The sequence below is a fragment of the Hyla sarda genome, chromosome 11 (genome assembly GCF_029499605.1).
Source record: "Hyla sarda isolate aHylSar1 chromosome 11, aHylSar1.hap1, whole genome shotgun sequence".
Taxonomy (NCBI): domain Eukaryota; kingdom Metazoa; phylum Chordata; class Amphibia; order Anura; family Hylidae; genus Hyla; species Hyla sarda.
The window spans coordinates 5,186,317-5,207,478 of record NC_079199.1 but is presented as its reverse complement, the minus strand read 5'-3'; the positions used below and the strand labels follow the sequence as shown (position 1 = coordinate 5,207,478).

General features: G+C 43.4%; 2 protein-coding genes across 6 annotated transcripts in view; one reads left to right on the top strand and one right to left on the bottom strand.

Moving 5' to 3' along the window:
- CCDC88C (coiled-coil domain containing 88C) overlaps positions 1-21,162 on the top strand; it is a 101,687-nt gene that overhangs the window by 71,020 nt on the left and 9,505 nt on the right. Inside the window, exons 25-30 of one of the 3 annotated variants that reach the window (XM_056546970.1) lie at positions 2,696-2,928; positions 9,087-9,266; positions 12,069-12,137; positions 12,295-12,363; positions 17,771-18,033; positions 20,772-20,987. In XM_056546970.1, the coding sequence (XP_056402945.1) occupies positions 2,696-2,928; positions 9,087-9,266; positions 12,069-12,137; positions 12,295-12,363; positions 17,771-18,033; positions 20,772-20,987 (1,030 nt within the window). Of the gene's footprint in view, positions 1-2,695; positions 2,929-5,061; positions 6,447-9,086; positions 9,267-12,068; positions 12,138-12,294; positions 12,364-17,770; positions 18,034-20,771; positions 20,988-21,162 lie in introns of those variants that run through there. The other 2 variants (XM_056546971.1, XM_056546972.1) reach the window with 2 other exon arrangements.
- The window catches only part of DGLUCY (D-glutamate cyclase), a 116,693-nt gene continuing 104,420 nt past the window's right edge, over positions 8,890-21,162 (bottom strand). For all 3 annotated transcript variants that reach the window (XM_056546975.1, XM_056546974.1, XM_056546973.1), the window contains one exon: positions 8,890-9,287. The gene's annotated coding sequence lies outside the window, so the exon portion shown is untranslated. The remainder of the gene's footprint in view (positions 9,288-21,162) is intronic.

Here is a 21,162-nt window from a genome sequence, read left to right as displayed (position 1 = left end):
TAGCAGTATGAGGTATGCATTGTATGACCGTGCTGTATAGACCTTGTATTATGTCTGCAGTGTGTGGTTGTATGATGTAGGCACCGTATGGCAGTATGAGGTATGCATTGTATGACAGTGCTGTATAGACCTTGTATGATGTGTGTGGTTGTATGATGTAGGCACTGTATGGCAGTATGAGGTATGCATTGTATGACCGTGCTGTATAGACCTTGTATTATGTCTGCAGTGTGTGGTTGTATGATGTAGGCACCGTATGGCAGTATGAGGTATGCATTGTATGACAGTGCTGTATAGACCTTGTATGATGTGTGTGGTTGTATGATGTAGGCACTGTATAGCAGTATGAGGTATGCATTGTATGACCGTGCTGTATAGACCTTGTATTATGTCTGCAGTGTGTGGTTGTATGATGTAGGCACTGTATAGCAGTATGAGGTATGCATTGTATGACCGTGCTGTATAGACCTTGTATTATGTCTGCAGTGTGTGGTTGTATGATGTAGGCACTGTATGGCAGTATGAGGTATGCATTGTATGACCGTGCTGTATAGACCTTGTATTATGTCTGCAGTGTGTGGTTGTATGATGTAGGCACTGTATAGCAGTATGAGGTATGCATTGTATGACCGTGCTGTATAGACCTTGTATTATGTCTGCAGTGTGTGGTTGTATGATGTACGCACCGTATAGCAGTATGAGGTATGCATTGTATGACCGTGCTGTATAGACCTTGTATTATGTCTGCAGTGTGTGGTTGTATGATGTAGGCACTGTATGGCAGTATGAGGTATGCATTGTATGACAGTGCTGTATAGACCTTGTATTATGTCTGCAGTGTGTGGTTGTATGATGTAGGCACTGTATGGCAGTATGAGGTATGCATTGTATGACAGTGCTGTATAGACCTTGTATTATGTCTGCAGTGTGTGGTTGTATGATGTAGGCACTGTATGGCAGTATGAGGTATGCATTGTATGACCGTGCTGTATAGACCTTGTATTATGTCTGCAGTGTGTGGTTGTATGATGTAGGCACTGTATAGCAGTATGAGGTATGCATTGTATGACAGTGCTGTATAGACCTTGTATTATGTCTGCAGTGTGTGGTTGTATGATGTAGGCACTGTATAGCAGTATGAGGTATGCATTGTATGACCGTGCTGTATAGACCTTGTATTATGTCTGCAGTGTGTGGTTGTATGATGTAGGCACTGTATGGCAGTATGAGGTATGCATTGTATGACAGTGCTGTATAGACCTTGTATTATGTCTGCAGTGTGTGGTTGTATGATGTAGGCACTGTATAGCAGTATGAGGTATGCATTGTATGACAGTGCTGTATAGACCTTGTATTATGTTTGCAGTGTGTGGTTGTATGATGTAGGCACTGTATAGCAGTATGAGGTATGCATTGTATGACAGTGCTGTATAGACCTTGTATTATGTTTGCAGTGTGTGGTTGTATGATGTTTAGCAGTATTTGTTGTGCACAGTATGGAACTGTGTTCACTGTGTGATAGTGCTATCCAGATCCTGTATTAGTTTTATAATATATGGTTGTATTATGTAAGCAGTGTGTGGAAGTATTATTACATATGTATGGCATGACACTGTATGATTTAAACACTGTGTGGCAGTATTTGGGATGCAAAGTATGGCCTTGTTATATAGACCCTGTATTAGGTTTGCATGGTATGACAGTGTATGATTTTAGCACTGTGTGGCAGTATTATGCACAGTACGGCATTGTATGTTGAAACCACTGTATAGCAGTATTTAGTGTGCACAGTATGGCATTTTTATCTTTGCCCTGTATTAGTTATGGCACTGTATGATGTTGGCACTGTGTTGCAGTATTCTATATGCACAGTAGGGCCTTTTGGTCTCATGTTCCAGCTGTTGGTTTCCCAAATTCTTTTGTAATAATCTTAAATTATCCCAAATTCAGTAGACATAGCTGCCTTTTGTTAGTTTTGTCTGTAGAGGGTGGAGGGATGAGTATCTTGGCCACGTTAATATAACTGCAGGAGATAAATAATGTATACGTAATATATATTTTTTAAAATATAAAATATATATAGATATAGAATATATATAATTTTTTAATATATATATATATATATATATATATATATATATATATAATAAAATATAATAAAAAAAAATAATATATATATATATAGAGAGATTTTATATACATATATTATATACAAAAAAGAAGGTTGCAGCAGCACTCTTGGTCAAAAAAAGCTTGATAAAGATCCGGATTGTGGATCGAAACGTTGCATCTCACTGATGGGTGAATAAATCATTTTCTTGGATTACAATCCCTGGAGTGCCGCTTCTTCCTTGCATTCTTCGATTACCTGGGATCTTGAGTCGGACCCTTGGAGCCTGTGCACCCACTCTGGACTATAAGTCCTCCACTGTGCCTTACCTCTCTTTTCTTTGTTTTTCTTGGTCAAAAAAAGGAGGCTCTTAGCGCACTTTTGATCAAAACGCGTCCCCCATCAACCACACGGAGGTGGCCTCATTTCGGATGGGACCCTAACACTCATTTCACTCACCTCTGCTGGGCATATTATATATTTATATTACTTTCTTATCCAATGGAAACAATGCGACGTCACCCCCGCACCCCCTATTGCTCCCAGTATAACGTCTGTTCCCTTACTGGGATTTTGTATCCGTAGGAAGAATCACTGGTCCGGCGCTCGAGCTCTGGCCAAACTCATCAAACCCAGGAAAGAAAGTTCCAGAGAGAGACCCAAGTCTGTGGGCGACGTTGCCAACCAAACGGCGGAGAACCTGGAGATGGCGGCATCACCGTCTGTTTCGCGGCCGCTGCGAGTCCAGCACGAGAATACGGATAACTGTTCCCTGGCATCTGACGAGAAAGACTCAGCAAGAACCTTCAGCAATAAAGGTGAGTTACACGGAAATCTCATCATATTTTAATTTATGAGACCCTTCACCTGTTGCAAAACTACAACTCCCAGCATTCTGTCCGGGCATGCTGGGAGTTGTAGTTTTGCAACCTATAGTTTGGAGACCACTGCTTTAGAGCAATAGTTTCCAACCCATTTGGCACTTTTTATTTTATTTTTTCATATCAGGTTTTTTTTTATGGGAAATATATTTTTTAAGAACTTTTGGAATTTCTTTCTATATGTTTTCTTTTCTTTTCTTTTAATTTTACTATCTATATTTTAAAATTCATCCTTAAATCTTGTAGTTCTTAGTTTTAGGCCTAGTGGCCAAAATAAGTTGAGACCTCTTGTTCAATCGGTGATAAGAAGAAGGATGCTGGAAAGAGATCTGTACGGCGTTACAGCAAAAGGTGACACCAGTAGATAAAGACAATAGAAGTTTAGTCTCCCCCTCTCCTGTGAAATGACCTCTGCACAGAGCATGCCCAGAAACCTTTCCCATTCATGTCACTGGGACAGCTCCTGTTTATTGTTGTCTACAGTGCAGACAAAAAAAGACTTGATCCCCTGCTGATTTTCTACACTTGTCCACTGGAAAAAAAATTCTTTCATTTTAATGGTTGGTTTATTTGAACAGTGAGAGACAAAATAACCTAAAAATATATAGAAAACGGCATTTCAAATAAGTTAAGAATTAAGTTAAATTAAGTATTTAATCCCCTATCAATCAGCAATATTTCTGTATCTCAGGTATCTTGTTATACAGGTAAGAAGCTGAGATTAAAGGGAACACTCCTAATCTCAGCCTGTTACCTGTATAAAAGACACCTGTCCACAGAAGTCATCAATCAGATTCCAAACTCTCCACCATGGGATGAAAAATGTATTTCTTGTATAAGATTTGAGGAAAATGCTAATCAAATCATAACTTAATCTAAATGTTTTTTTGGGACTTTTGTTGATGTTATTCTGTCTTTCACTATTCAGATAAACAGGCAATGAAATAGTCGACTGATTATTTATTTTGTCTGTGGACATATGTACAAGATCAGCAAATAATATTTTCCTTCACTGTGTGTCCAGGGGGCTTGCTGTAAAGCAGTGGTCTCCAAACTGTGGACCTCCAGCAAATCCGGGCATGCTGGAAGTTGTAGTTTTGCAGCAGCTGGAGGCCCCCTGGTCTAGAGACCACTGCTGTAAAGCATAACATACATAGATACAGCAGTCGACACAATTGTTGGTAATCACAGCATGAAACCACCTGGGACAGCACGGCAATGTGGACACAGGTTAAAGGAAACACCTCAATCCATGAAATGCTTAAATCCCATACAAAAAGATATAGCAACAAAGTTCATCTAGTAGAAATTTTGCGTGAAACGGCTGTATCCACTTCACTTCTGTGTTGTTTAGCGTCTTTTTGCAACCGTAAAGGAAATGTTTTTTAACACTTTCCATGGTGACTGCAATCAGAAAATAGAAACCGATTAGAAAAAAGAACGTTTAGTATCTAATCTAATGAGGAAAATAAAACTCCATGTGGGAGATCCCCCTTAAAGGGGTACTCCGCCCCTAGACATCTTATCTTCTATCCAAAGGATAGGGGATAAGATGTCTGACCGCAGAGGTCCCGCCGCTGGGGAGCCCTGCGATCTCCAATGTGGAACCCCAGACATCCGGTGCACGGAGTGGACTGGCGATGCGGGGCGGAGGCTGGTGATGTCACTGTCACGCCCCGCTCATGACGTCACGGTCACGCCCCCTCAATGCAAGTCTATGGGAGGGGGTGTGATGGCCGTCTCCTATAGACTTGAATTGATGGGGTGTGGCCTTGACGTCACGAGCGGGGCGGGACAGTGACATCACCAGCCTCCGGCACTGAACCAGACACTCTAAACGAATGCCGGTGCAGCAGGGGGATCACAGGGGTCCTCAGCGGCGGGACGCCCGCGATCAGACATCTTATCTCCTATCCTTTGAATACGATGTCTAGGGGCGGAGTACCCCTTTAATGTTTTCTTCCAGTGTATATACAGGTAGATGTATACTCCTCATGTAACACTGTGTAATCCATTATAACTCTGACTTCTCTCCTGTCCCGCTCTGGTCACCTCTCTCTATTTCTCTAGCCGCCCCCCGCAACAAAAAGTTTCCATTTCTGAAAAGCAAGAGTCAAGAGAAGAAGCCGCCCCAGAGTCAGCGCCGTTTCTCGGAGCGCCTGCGATTCTGGTCATCCGTAGACATCTCCCCCACCGCTCATAAGAGCTCGGTCTCCCTCCCGGAGATCAGGGACGTCTGACGCTCTCTCCCAGTCTCCTCCATTTTCTTTCCTTCCCCTATTTATTATTCTACATATTTATTACGTTTTTTTTTTACCTCGAGGACCAAAGTGTAAATTCTCCACGTCCCATCTGTATAGTCTGTAAGTTGCATGTTACCGAGAAGGAAAGGCGAAGATTTATTAACCCTTCCCCCCCCCCCCTTTCTTAAAACTGAATCTGCCCCCCCCCCATCCCGCCCAATCACCGCTCACCAGAAAGCGTCTGTTCCCGGGGCCGCGTAAGTCTTCACCGCTCCCTGCAGCGATATTTTATGCCTGTGACATGCTGCGCTGCTGTGCTACCGTCCGTCATCCCATGTGACCAGGGGAAGTATTAATTCATTTCTCAATGAAGCACCCCCAACCCTCACCTATTGAACTACAACTCCCAGCATGGAGCAGAAGCTACAACACCCATCATGCCCCGACAGCCTCTGCTCTCCAGCTGGTGCAGAAACTACAACTCCCATCATGACCCAACAGCCTCTGCTCTCCAGCTGGTGCAGAAACTACAACTCCCATCATGCCCCGACAACCAATGCTCTTCAGGTTAGGTCCTATATATAGAAATATATATATATATACAGAAATGAATGAATACTTCTCCTCGGTGACTGTGGTTCCCCTCCTGTCCGTCCAGACGTCATGATTGATCCCTTCGCACTGCATGTCTGGTTTTTCTTTTGCTTTTTTTCTCGTCTAACCCGCCGTGTTGCGCCTCCGTCTATTAACCCTTTGTTCACTGTGCGTCTTGTGTCAGGTCCGGTACCTGAAATGAGTCCGTATTAGGAGGAGATGATACATCGTATGTATCAGTGGTGTCCAAATATCTTATACAGTAGGCAGGGCTTTAGTGCGTTGCGTGAGTTCTATATTGTTGCATTTACTATGTATGTGGATCATAAGAGCAATGAGTGAAACCAAAATCCGAATAGTGTTAAATTGCAATTTACATGTTACAATTAGGACAGGATGAGAAGTGACTTATACTGTATGTCTGCGTTGTTTGTCCAGGTTCGTGGGTTATATTGTTATACATAGTACAGGGCTGTGGGGTGTAGGGACTGCCCTACAATGCTTTTTTTGGCCTATGTCCTGTCCCTTTTATTGTCTCTCCCATGTGATGTGGATAACACGTTGCTTTATTCATAGTAAAGGTCTGACGCAGCGCAACGGCGTATCTGACCACCAGTGCATTGTGGGAGTAGTCCCAATTATTTGTCTTTAAGTCTAATGTCTAACATTAAAGGGGTACTCCGGTGGGGGGGGGGAGTTTAAAAATAAAAAATAATAAATAAAAAAAAATAAAAAATAATAAATAAAAAAAAATAAAAAAAGTTATAAGATTTGTAAATTTACCTTTGTATAAAAATCTTAACCCTAAAATGACAAAAACCCTAAGAAGTTCAAATATAATTTTATAATGAACTGTAATTGTGGGGCAAATGAAATAAAGAAAATCCTGAAGCAAAATTGGCCCATTTTTTGTAGCGACCCCTTCTAAGGGACTCTCTTGCTGCATGCATGCAATGGATCAGCGCCCTCTCCTGGGGATTCACTGCATGCATCTTAGTAACCATGTAAAGGGTTAATCCCTTCATTTTATTCTGTTACATTAGTGGTAAATTTTTACCTTTTTATAAGTGTGCCGCTGTCTCCACCTTCTTATGCCTGAAGAAGCTGCGCATGAACAGCGAAACACGTTGCATCCTGGTAGTAAAGTCCGTTTTTTTAATCCTCCTCGCTGTGTCCTGGTCAGCCAGCGCCGATTGAGCCTGTTACGTCCATTGAAGCCAATATCTGCACTTTAATCCGATATCATCTACCAGAGGGCAGCAGACGACCATTTATATATTGTGTATGAATCTACACAACCATCCAGGGTGAGCAGTTTATCATTTGATCTCTCACACCGGGTGTTTTTTACCCTATGGTGCGCCTGTTGTCAGGAATAGAGATGAGCAAACTTACATTAAATTTGATTTGTCACGAACTTCTCGGCTCGGCAGTTGATGACTTTTCCTGCGTAAATTAGTTCAGCTTTCTGGTGCTCCGGTGGGCTGGAAAAGGTGGATACATTCCTAGGAAAGAGTCTCCTAAGACTGTATCCACCTTTTCCAGCCCACGGGAGCACCTGAAAGCTGAACTAATTTATGCAGGAAAAGCCATCAACTGCCGAGCCGAGAAGTTCGTGACGAGTCGAATTTACTGTAAGTTCGCTCATCTCTAGTCAGGAACAGTCCGGAGCAGGAGAGGTTTGCTATGGGGATTTGCTCCTACTCTGAACAGTTCCTGATACGGACAGAGGTGTCAGCAGAGAGCATTGTGGTCAGACTGGAAAGAACTACACAACTTGTGGAGCATACAGCAGCTGATAAGTACTGGAAGGGTTAAGATTATATACAGAAGTAATAACCACTGTGTAGAACTTTCTGGTACCAGCTGATTTGAAAACAATTCACCCCCCCCCCCCCCACCCCCGGGAGTACTCCTTTCAGTGTAAATGACTTAGACCGCGTTCATATCGCGATTTTACCATCCAATCAATATAAAATAAAATGAGACGAAACGAAAACTGATTGCACAAAATCGTATAAAATAATACAAATATTTTTTTTTTTACAAATTTGGAAGTAATTAAAAATCGTAACTAGAGATGAGCGAACTTACAGTAAATTCGATTCGTCACGAACTTCTCGGCTCGGCAGTTGATGACTTTTCCTGCATAAATTAGTTCAGCTTTCAGGTGCTCCGGTGGGCTGGAAAAGGTGGATACAGTCCTAGGATTGTATCCACCTTTTCCAGACCACCGGAGCACCTGAAGGCTGAACTCATTTATGCAGGATAAGCCATCAACTGCCGAGCCGAGAAGTTCGTGACGAATCGAATTTACTGTAAGTTCGCTCATCTCTAATCGTAACCATAGATAATGGATAATTCATATTTTTTTTTAAACAAAATCGGACCCGTTTAAGTTTTCAAGGGGGCTACTGCGCATGTGTCAAAAAAATGAATAAAAAAAATTTGGGAGCGATTTAAAGTGATTAAATTACATAGTCACACGATTCTATACGGTTTACATAATAAAATTGGACACTATTATTAATTAATAACATAAAATTGGACACTATTATTAATTAATAACATAAAATTGGACACTATTATTAATTAATAACATAAAATTGGACACTATTTTAATATAATTTAAAATTTGGGCGAAAAATCACGGCTCAACCATGATTTCTCCCCCCACACGCAAAATCGGATGCGGACAAAAACTGATGCATGTGTTGGATAAGATTTAGTCAATGGATAAACCTTGATATACAGTTTAGTTCGAGTTTGAAGATGAAAAAAATCGTGCGCACAAGTCGGATGGTAAAATCGTGATGTGAACGCGGCCTTAGACTTTACATATAGTGATTAATCTATGGCAGTGTTTTCCAAACAGTGTGTCTCCAGCTGTTGCAAAACTACAACTCCCAGCATGCCTGGACAGCCAACGGCTGTCCAGGCATGCTGGGAGTTGTAGTTTTGCAACAGCTGGAGACACACTGTTTGGAAAACACTGATCTATGGGGTCTATCCTGGGCTTGTGATTGAGCAGTTTATGGATCGGATATACGAGATACATTACTTTTTAAGGAAATTTAAACATTTATTCTAAATTGTTACATAAGAAATCACTTTCTATTGGATACATTGATCTCTAAGGACAGTCCACTGATTGGTCAGCATCCGCCGCTGTGCGCTGTGTCAGGGCCACGTCCGCTCAGCGTTGCGATCCGTTCTCACTAGACTGTGCGCTCTTTTTTTTTTTTTTTGGTTCTCCAGTCTTGGTCGATGTTGGTCACAAGCAGAATCGGATGTCTTATCATGGCGAGGAGATGGAGGGCTCGGAGCGGGCTTCTCGTCCCCGGAGGATAGGTCCGGCGTCCCGAGCCTTCTCCACGTCTGCGATCCACCTGAGCCCCGCGGCGAGTCTGAGGTCACAGCATCCGGGGAGAGCGAAAGGTGAGCGAAGAAGAGGAGGCCCTGTAGAGATAACAGAGATGTGATGTATGGTGGGGAGTGTCCATATGCATCACCACAAACATGCATGCTCAGGTCTTACGAGCATGCATGTTACGATGGGTGGAGGGGGGGGGGGGGGGAACATATAAACACACACTATAGGGGTACTTTGACACCTTTCTCTGCACAGAGAACCACATGCTCCATCACAAACATGCATGCTCAGGTCTCCCGAGCATGCATGTTTATTGCAATGGGTGGAGGGAGAACCATAAATACACACTATATGGGAAATGTATGACAACTCTATGCCTTCCTTTGCATAGAAAAGTTGCACTAATTGCTTAATCTTTTGGTTTATGCCAAAATGTGCAGGCCTAATCGCACCAGCCATTGGCTGTCCGGGCCTGCAGGGGCCTGGGGGTTGTAGTTTTGCAACATCTGGGGGGCTACAGTTTGGAGACCACTGACTTATAGCAAGAAGATGAATCCCCCTGAAATGTTAACTTACTCCTCAAATACTTTTTTCTTATCACTCCAGTCACATCCAGAGCTGCTTTCATAATTGTGTTGGCGAACGCCTCCCCCCCCCCCCCCCCCCCCCCAGATCTTCCGCATGTACTCTGCCAGTGTTTCCCAGACGCGGTCCTCAAGTCCCCCTAACAGGTCATGTTTTCTGGATTTCCTTAGTCCTTCATAGCTGATATAATTATGGTCAGCGAATCCGGCATCAAAACAGTTAAAGCACCTGTGAAAGATTAAGGAAATCCTGAAAACATGACCCGTTGGGCGGACATGAGGACCGCGTCTGGGAAACACTGCTCTATGTAGACATTCAGCCAGCAGAGGGCAGCATAGCATGGTCATGCAAGATTCTGTTACCTGATTAATAAATATAAAAATAAATATATATACAGTGGTCCCTCAAGTTACAATATTAATCGGTTCTAGGACGACCATTGTATGTTGAAACCATTGTATGTTGAGACCATAATTATGGAAACCTGGTAATTGGTTCTGAAGTCACCAAAATGTCATCCAAAAATAGGAAAAAGTGAGGATTAAAGAAAAATAAGTAGATAACTAATACAGATAAAGCAAATCCTTATATATAAAAGTAATAAAGATCTGCTGGGAGCTGTAATCACTATCTATGTCAGTGTTTCCCAACCAGGGTGCCTCCAGCTGTTGCAAAACTACAACTCCCAGCATACCCGGACAGCCGTTGGCTGTCCGGGCATGCTGGGATTTGTAGTTTTGCAACAGCTGGAGGCACCCTGGTTGGAAAACAATGGTTTATGTAGAGGACAGGAGCTTCTTCAGGGTCCTGTACAGTACACAGTGTCCCAAATGGAGCAGCCCTCACCTGGTGTCCAAAGAAGCAACTAACCCTGGTACAGGTAAAGAGTAGTACAGAACTTGTAGTTCCTCCCTGTACTGTAGGGGGCGCTACCAGACACCAGTCAGTGCATACACTTCAGTAATACAGGTAAAGAGTACAGAACATGTAATACATCCCTGTACTGTAGGGGGCGCTACCAGACACCAGTCAGTGCATACACTTCAGTAATACAGGTAAAGAGTACAGAACATGTAATACCTCCCTGTACTGTAGGGGGCGCTACCAGACACCAGTCAGTGCATACACTTCAGTAATACAGGTAAAGAGTACAGAACATGTAATACCTCCCTGTACTGTAGGGGGCACTACAAGACACCAGTCAGTGCATACACTTCAGTAATACAGGTAAAGAGTACAGAACATGTAATACCTCCCTGTACTGTAGGGGGCACTACCAGACACCAGTCAGTGCATACACTTCAGTAATACAGGTAAAGAGTACAGAACATGTAATACCTCCTGTACTGTAGGGGGCGCTACCAGACACCAGTCAGTGCATACACTTCAGTAATACAGGTAAAGAGTACAGAACATGTAATACCTCCCTGTACTGTAGGGGGCACTACCAGACACCAGTCAGTGCATACACTTCAGTAATACAGGTAAAGAGTACAGAACATGTAATACCTCCCTGTACTGTAGGGGGCGCTACTAGACACCAGTCAGTGCATGCACTTCAGTAATACAGGTGATTTAACAGTAAAATGCCCATTCTGATTGGTCAGTTCCTCCAGTTGTGACACATTTCACAGATCTGGACTGTCTGTACATTGTATGTTGAGTCTGGTTTCAAGTTACAATGATCCAGAAAAAAACATTGTATGTTGAGGCCATTGTAAATTGAGGGATCACTGTGTGTGTATATATAGGGATATATATATATATATATATATTTATAGATAGATAGATGTGTGTCTATAATTTTGTTAATATACTTTTTTTCTTAAAGGGGTATTCCAGGAGAAAAACATTTTTTTTAAATCAACTGGCTCCAGAAAGTTAAACAGATTTGTAAATTACTTCTATTAAAAAAATCTTAATCCTTTCAATAAATTATCAGCTGCTGAAGTTGAGTTGTTGTTTTCTGTCTGGCAACAGTGCTCTCTGCTGACATCTCTGCTTGTCTCGGGAACTGCACAGAGTAGAAGAGGTTTGCTATGGGGATTTGCTTCTAAACTGGGCGTTTCCCGAGACAGGTGTCATCAGAGAGCACTTAGACAGAAAAGTACAACTCAACTTCAGCAGCTAATAAGTACTGAAAGGATTAAGCTTTTTTAATAGAAGTAATTTACAAATCTGTTTAACTTTCTGGAGCCAGTTGATATATAAAACAAAGTTTTTTTTCCTGGATTAACCCTTTAATTACTTTGAAAATAATAATCAGAATTTCCTACATTTAGGTTACAATTCTGAGGATAACGTCTTTGACCAGTTACCGGATACAGAGCTCGGCCCCGGAGGACTTCGTGGTAAATTCATCAATTTATTATTTTCATTTGGATCCACATCAGAATCTATTCACTAGTTTAGACCATGTCGCCCCCGAACCTATCGCTACAGACATCATTATTTCTTATCTTCCCTCTTTCTATTACTTTTCCTTTATTGAAGAATATTTCTTTCCAGTCCCTCGGCCCAACAATCTGGATAACAACAGAAACGCGTCCACCACCAGCTCGCCGCTGACCCTGAAAAGTAAGTGACCCCCCAAAACATCTATCATAACAAACTAGAGTTGTGCCGTTGTATTGAAGCTCATAGAGCATTGTTTATAAGTGTAACAAACCCTCAGCTGTGAATGGTATTAGGCTATTTTTATTAAAGAATCGCTCCAGGTTTTGTATCTCCCCCCCCCCCCCCATATCATTAACACTCAAGTCCTGTGCAACATCTGTTTTATTCCAGCACAGCTGCACCAATGTGTTACTCTAACTGGGTCATGTGATCACCGTCCTGACCCTTAGTTCCTGTAAACTACAGGATGAGATCACCTATAAAGACCCCCCTGCTAGACCCCTCACATAGACCAGCTCTATCTGTATACTGCTGCTGCTATCTCTATAGGATCAGGATATATAGTAGTTATACACCTCCCCTCCAGCTCTATCTGTATACTGCTGCTATCTCTATAGGATCTGGATATATAGTAGCTATACACCTCCACATCAGTTCTTTCTGTATACTGCTGCAACTGTTTACACATTGTGCATTTTTACAGTGATTTGCACAATTGTGGTAATTTTTACTGTGATTTTGTAAAAGGGGCAGCAAAAATGCAGTAAAAAGGTTTTATAAATGCTGTAAAAATGTGTGAACGTGGCCTAAAGGCTTCATCTTTATAAAACACCTCAATTGTGATTATAGGTCAAATCACTTTCTCCTCATTGTAATATTTTTCTACAAAAAAATTTAGTTTACATTGAAATCTGCAGCAGAAAATCCTGCGCATCAAATCTGTGTACTTGTGAACGTACCTTTAAAGGGGTACTCCGGCGCTTAGACATCTTATCCCCTATCCAAAGGATAAGGGATAAGATGCCTGATCGCGGGGGTCCTGCTGCTGGGGACCCCAGGGATCGCTGCTGCAGCACCGCGCTATCATTACTGCGCAGAGCGAGATCGCTCTGCACGTAATGACGGGTGATACAGGGGACGGAGCATCGGTACGTCATGGCTCCGCCCCTCGTGACGTCACGGCCCGCCCCCGTCAATACAAGTCTATGGGAGGGGGCGTGGCGGTCGTCACGCCCCCTGCCATAGACTTACATTAAGGGGATGGGCCATGATGTCATGAGGGGCGGAGCCATGACGTCACGCTGCTCCGTCCCCTGTATCGCCCGTCATTACGTGCAGAGCGATCTCACTCTGTGCAGTAATGATGGCGGGGTGCCGCAGCGGCGATCCCTGGGGTCCCCAGCAGCTGGACTGCGGCGATCTGACATGTTATCCCCTATCCTTTGAATACCCCTTTAAATAGGTACTCCGGCGCTTAGACATCTTATCCCCTATCCAAAGGATAGGGGATAAGATGCCTGATCGCAGGGGTCCCGCCGCTGGGGACCCCCGTGATCTTGCACGCAGCACCCCATTTAAAATCCATCCCGTGTGACATCAAGCTCCGCCCCCCTCAATGCAAGCCTATGGGAGGGGGCGTGTCACGCCCCCTCCCATAGGCTTGCATTGAGGGGGGCGGTATGAGGCTTGTGGCCAGGACTGGTAGGGAGACCTCTAGTGGTCATTTTTTCAAAGGGAAAAAATTCAATAGAAAGAAGCATATTTTTTTAATAACATGCAATTGAAAAGTTATTCTGCATACATTAATCTATAATATATCAAAAGTTTTTTTGATGAAAGGTACCCTTTAACCCCTTCCCGACCTATGACATACCTGTACGTCATGGGTGGCAAGGTGTTCCCGACCCATGACATACAGGTACGTCATGGACATTACTGCCGCTACTCGCGGCATCCCGCAGCGCCCGGAAAGATGGTGGCTATCACTGATAGCCAGCCATCTTACCGTGCGACCACGGGGGGTTTCGTCCCCCACCCCCCCCCCCAGCGATCGCTGCTATCAGCTGGGCAAATCTGACTAGCTGATAGCAGCGTTTCGCTATGAAAATACTTAGCAGCGCGGTGTGTGAGTCCGGATCACGGGGATCGGGACACACACCGCTCTGCTAAGTGTCCCTGTCCCGTCCCCCGGCGTCACTTACCCGTCCGAGCGGTGTCCCGAGCGGTCCCGGCGTCCTCCGTGCGGTCCCGGCATCCTCCGTGCGGTCCCGGCTGCGCTGCGTCCCGGAGGTGAGTTTCCGGCAGCAGTGCGGCATCTTCATTGGCAGCAGTGAGATCGCCGTAAAGCGATCTCACTGCTGCCTCTGAGAGTTTCAAAACTGCAACTCCCAGCATGCCCAGACAGCCTTTGGCTTTCTGGGCATGCTGGGAGTTGTAGTTTTGCAACATCTGGAGGTCCACAGTTTGGAGACCACTGTATAATGGTCTCCAATCTGTGCTCTTCCAGATGTTGCAAAACTACAAATCTCAGCATGCTCAGTCTGTCCAGGCATGCTGGGAGTTGTAGTTCTCTAACATCTGGAAGACCACAGATTGGAGACCATTATACAGTGGTCTCCAAACTGTGGACCTCCAGATGTTGCAAAACTACAACTCCCAGCATGCCCAGACTGCCCAAGCATGCTGGAAGTTGTAGTTCGGCAACATCTGATCCTTCAGATATTGCCGAACTACAACTTCCAGCATGCCTTGGCAGTCTGGGCATGCTGGGAGTTGTAGTTTTGCAACAACTGGAGGCACACTAGTTGGGAAACATTGTCCGTTTCCTACCTCAGTGCCTCCAGCTGTTGCAATTGTTGCAAAACTATAACTCCCAGCATGCACTGACAGACCATGCATGCTGGGAGTTGTAGTTTTGCAACAGCTGGAGGCACACTGGTTTGGAAACACTAAGTTTGGTTGCAAAACACTTGAAAGTTTATTACTTAACTTAGTGTTTCCAAACCAGTGTTCCTCCAGCTGTTGCAAAACTACAACTCCCAGCATGCACGGACAGCTCAAGGGCATGCTCGGAGTTTGCAACAGCTGGATGTTTGCCCCCTCCCCCCAATGTGAATGTACAGGGTACACTCACATGGGCGGAGGTTTACAGTGAGTGCTGCAAGTTTGAGATGGCGCAAATTTTGCGCTGCAGCTCAAACTTCCAGCGGCAAACTTGCTGTGAACCTCTGCCCATGCGACTGTACCCTAAAAACACTACACTACACTGACACTAACCTAAAATAAAAAGTAAAAAACACTACATATACACATACCCCTACACAGCCCCCCTCCCCCCAAAAAATGAAAAACGTCTGGTACGCTACTGTTTCCAAAACGGAGCCTCCAGCTGTTGCAAAATAATAACTCCCAGTATTGCCGGACAGCCATTGACTGTCCAGGCATGCTGGGAGTTTTGCAACAGCTGGAGGCACCCTGTTTGGGAATCACTGGCGTAGAATACCCCTATGTCCACCCCTATGCAAATCCCTAATTCAGGCCTCAAATGCGCATGGCGCTCTCTCACTTTGGAGCCCTGTCGTATTTCAGAGCAACAGTTTTGGGACACATATGGGGTATCGCCGTACTCGGGAGAAATTGCCTTACAAATTTTGGGGGGCTTTTTCTTCTTTAACCCCTTATGAAAAGGTGAAGTTGGGGTCTACACCAGCATGTTAGTGTAAAAAAAAAAATTTTTTACACTGACATGCTGGTGTTGCCCTATACTTTTCATTTTCACAAGAGGTAAAAGGGAAAAAAGACCCTCTAAATTTGTAACGCAATTTCTCCTGAGTACGGAGATACCCCATATGTGGGCGCAAAGTGCTCTGGGGGCGCACAACAAGGCCCAGAAGGGAGAGTGCACCATGTACATTTGAGGCGATTTGCACAGGGGTGGCTGATTGTTACAGCAGTTCTGACAAACGCAAAACAATAAATATCCACATGTGACCCCATTTTGGAAACTACACCCCTCACGGAATGTAATAAGGGGTGCAGTGAGCATTTACACCCCACTGGTGTATGACAGATTTTTGGAACAGTGGTCTGTGAAAATGAAAAATTAAATTTTTGATTTGCACAGTCCACTGTTTCAAATTTCTGTCAAACGCCAGTGGGGTGTAAATGCTCACTGCACCCCTTATTAAATTCCATGAGGGGTATAGTTTCCAAAATGGGGTCACATGTGGGGGGGGTCCACTGTTCTGGCACCATAGGGGCTTCCTAAATGGGACATGCCCCCCAAAAACCCTTTCAGAAAAACTCACTCTCCAAAATCCCATTGTCGCTCCTTCCCTTCTGAGCCCTCTACTGCGCCCGCCGAACACTTTACATACACATATGAGGTGTGTGCTTACTCGAGAGAAATTGGGTTACAAATTTTACTGTGATTTCTCTCCTTTTACCCCTTGTAAAAATTCAAAAATTGGGTCTACAAGAAAATGCGAGTGTAAAAAATGAAGATTTAGAATTTTCTCCTTCACTTTGCTGCTATTCCTGTGAAACCCATAAAGGGTTAAAACGCTTACTGAATGTCATTTTGAATACTTTCGGGGGTGCAGTTTTTATAATGGGGTAATTTATGGGGTATTTCTAATATGAAGACCCTTCAAATCCACTTCAAACCTGAACTGGTCCCTGAAAAAAAGCGAGTTTCAAAATTTTGTGAAAAATTGGAAAATTGATGCGGAACTTTGAAGCCCTCTGGTGTCTTCCAAAAGTAAAAACTTGTAAATTTTTTAATGCAAACACAAAGTAGACATATTGTATATGTGAATCAATATGTAATTTATTTGGAATATCCATTTTCCTTTCAAGCAGAGAGTTTCAAAGTTAGAAAAATGCAAAATTTTCAAAATTTTCATGAAATTTTTAGATTTTTTACAGAGAAAGGATACAAATATCAGTGAAATTTTACCGATAACATAAAGTAGAATATGTCACGAAAAAACAATCTCGGAATCAGAATGATAAGTAAAAGCATCCCAGAGTTATTAATGTTTAAAGTGACAGTGGTCAGATTTTCAAAAAATGCCCAGGTCATGAAGGTGAAAATGGGCTGGGTCATGAAGGGGTTAAAGGGGTATTCCAGGCAAAAACTTTTTTTTTAATATATCAACTGGCTCCGGAAAGTTAAACAGATTTGTAAATTACTTCTATTAAAAAATCTTAATCCTTCCAATAGTTATTAGCTTCTGAAGTTTTCTGTCTAACTGCTCAATGATGATGTCACGTACCGGGAGCTGTGCATGATGGGAAAATATCCCCATAGGAGCTGGACAGCTCCCGGGACGTGAGTCATCAGAGAGCAGTTAGACAGAAAACAGCAACTCAACTTCAGAAGCTAATAACTATTGGAAGGATTAAGATTTTTTAATAGAAGTAATTTACAAATCTGTTTAACTTTCCGGAGCCAGTTGATATATATAAAAAAGTTTTTGCCTGGAATACCCCTTTAAATAAACATTGGACATGTGATAATAACTTGCTATTGGTCCGTCTTTTATTTAGTTTTTTTTATATCTAGCTTCATCATGTTTCCCCTCAGGTAGACCAGACAGTATGAGCAGCGATGATTTCATCCCCACCAAGGAGGCTGCCCTGTTACCTAGAGAAAGTTACGTCAGTCGGACCGGCTCCGGCAGTAAACTGGAAGTAACTGCTAACAGAACCAGTCTGGTGTCCAACAACAACCCTGAGTGGAGGCCCCCGAGCCGTGCGCAACCAAGACCGCGGTCCGGCTCTCCGGGGAGCGAGATGGTGACCTTAGAAGAATTTCTGGAGGAGAGTAATGAGAAGTCCCCATCCAATGTAAGTAGTCGGGAGAGGTGGAGTGGTGATTAGAGATTAAGCGAACTTACAGTAAATTCGATTCGTCACGAACTTCTCGGCTCGGCAGTTGATGACTTTTCCTGCATAAATTAGTTCAGCTTTCAGGTGCTCCGGTGGGCTGGGAAAGGTGGATACAGTCCTAGGAGACTCTTTCCTAGGAATGTATCCACCTTTTCCAGCCCACGGGAGCACCTGAAGGCTGCACTAATTTACGCAGGATAAGTCATCAACTGCCGAGCCGAGAAGTTTGTGACGAATCGAATTTACTGTAAGTTCGCTCATCTCTAGTGGTGATATCTGACCTCTCAAGACAGCTGGGATTACAGGCGCTGTTTTTTCCTAAATTTGTGTTATGATTTAAAGGGAAAGTGCATCATTAAAGGGGTACTCCGCCCACAGACATCTTATCCCCTATCCAAAGAATTGAGGATAAAATGTCTGATTGCAGGGTCCTGCCGCTGGGACCCCCCACGATTTCCGTTCAGCACCCGTGCCGCACCCAGCATTCTAAACAGTATGTTTAGAATGCTGGGTTTGGGTGGCCAGAGACATCACGCCACGCCCCCTCGTGATGTCACTTCCCCTCCATTCATGTGTACGGAGGGGGCGTGACGGCTGTCCCATAGACATGCATGGAGGGGGGGGGGGGGGTGGTGTGACATCACTTCTCGGGGGGGGGGGTCCCGGAGGCAAGACCCACCGCGATCAAACATGAAACATCTTATTACCCAAGTTTGTGGGCGGAGTACCCCTTTAACCAGTGTACTGGCTCTTTAAGGCATAATCACAATAAGGATGTCACAAGGGTATCTTTGACATCACAGGGTAGTAATTTCATCACACTTGTGATGTCATAATTCCAAGAGGGCTGTCATGTAACCTAGTATTGCACTTGAAGGGTAAATTCATACTTAATCAGTGTTCTGACGCTTTAATCACCAGTATTATTGGGATTTTGTGGAAGTGAAGTAAGCAAATGTACAATATTGTGAATAAGTTGGACAATGATTTGTTTAGTCTTGAAAAATTATTGCGTCTTAGGAGACCATACAGGGTCATGCCAGATTTTTGGGAGAATAAAAGCACTTGGAAAGTAAAAATACTTTTTTCAAGACTAAACAAATCAGTATCCAATCTATTTAATTCTTAATCATTCTTATCAGACAGCGATTTGTTTAGTCTTGGAAAATGGAACACTTTTTTTTTTTTTTCCAAGTGCTGAAATTCTTTGGAGTATTGCATACTGTCCTAGGAGACCTCACAGGGTCATACCAGATTTTATTAAATTTTTTAAAGAAAATTTGGCCACTTCAAAGGAAAAATACTATTTCAAGACTAAGCAAATAATTGTCCAATTCATTAGATTTTTAACCATTGTTATTCACAATCTTTACCTATATAGGTGAGCGAATCTACAATGAGTTTATGAAAAAGAATCTAAGGAATCAGACATCGATTTGTTTGGTCTAAAAAAAATAAAAATAAAAAAAAAGGGAATTCTGCTTCAAATGCTCAGATTCCTTGCTAGAATATTGCATACAGTCCTTGGAGACCTCACAGGGTCATACCAGATTTTTTTTCCATGGAATTAGAACACTCGACATATAAAAATACTTATTGAAGACTAAACAAATCCATGTCCGATTCATTACATTATTATCCATTATCTTTACCTGTAAGTAGAGGTGAGTGAATCTACAATAATATGTATAAGAATGATTAAAAATCTAATGAATTGAACATTGATTTGTTTATTCTTGAAAGTATTTTTTGCTTTCCAAGTGCTCAAAGTCCATAAAAAAAAATCTGGTATGACCCTGTGGGGTCTCCCAGGACTGAATGCAATACTCTTCCCAGGAATCTTAGCACTTGGAAAACAAAACTCCTTTTTTTTTTTTCCAAGACTAAACAAATCACTGTCTGATAAGAATAATTAACATATGTAATACTTGACTGTACACAATCATTTCCCAGGAAATCTGAGCACTTGCAAAGCAGAATTCCTTTTTTTAAGACTAAACAAATCAATGCTTGATTCTTAATCATTCTTTTTCATAATCTTATTGTAGATTCGCTCATACCCTATAGGTAAAGATTGTGGACAAAATTATTAAAGGGGTACTCCGCTGCTTAGCATTTGGAACAAACTGTTCCAAACGCTGGAGCCGGTAGCTGGTGATGTCATAGCCCTGCCCCCTCATGACTTCACACCCCGCCCCCTTAATGCAAGGCTATGGGAGGGGGCGTCACGCCCCCTCCCATAGCCTTGCATTGAGGGGGCGGGGTGTGAAGTCATGAGGGGGCAGGGCTATGACATCACCAGCTACCGGCTCCAGCGTTCGGAACACTTCGTTCCACACGCTGAGCAGCGGAGTACCCCTTTAATAATCTAATTAATTGGAAATAGATTAGTTTAGCCTTGAAAAAAAAGGAATTCTGCTTTGAACGTGCACAGATTCCATGAGTATTGCATACAGTCCTGGGAGACCCCACAGGGTCATACCAGATTTTGCATGCTAGGAGTTATAGTTTTGCAGCAGCTGGAGGCACACTGGTTAGCAAATACTGTTATTCGTTACACCAGGTACTTTACAGTACAGTGTTTTCTCAGAGTTGCTCAATGTTATCTTTTGGTATCCTGTCTAACGAGTGCAGATTTGGGGTCTTTCGGCCTGGTCTATGGGAGGCTGATGATCTTACGCCCGTCTCTCCTCCAGCACCGGCACAGTGTCATTGACAGCGAGCTCATCACCCTGCAGGAGTTTCTATTAGAGGCCGATTCCCTACACGCTTCTTCCCTTTCCCCTTCTCCCACGCTTCACCACAAGGAGCCTTCAGAGTCGTCGTCAGGAACCTCGTCGCCATCTCTTGAGAACGGCGCATGGAGGCAACGCGCAGCAGACCGGAGAGCGACCTCGCTGTATATCCTCAGGGTACCTCGCTGTAATTCTTTCCCCCTCAGTCTTCTCATGTCTAACACGCACTCGGTGATCTCCTGGAGCGGCGTTTATTAACCCTCCGAGCTCACCTGGGGGAGTCTCTTTCCATTATCTACGTCTTCACACTAACATTGAGGTGGATGATAACCTAATGTTCACGCTAACCCAT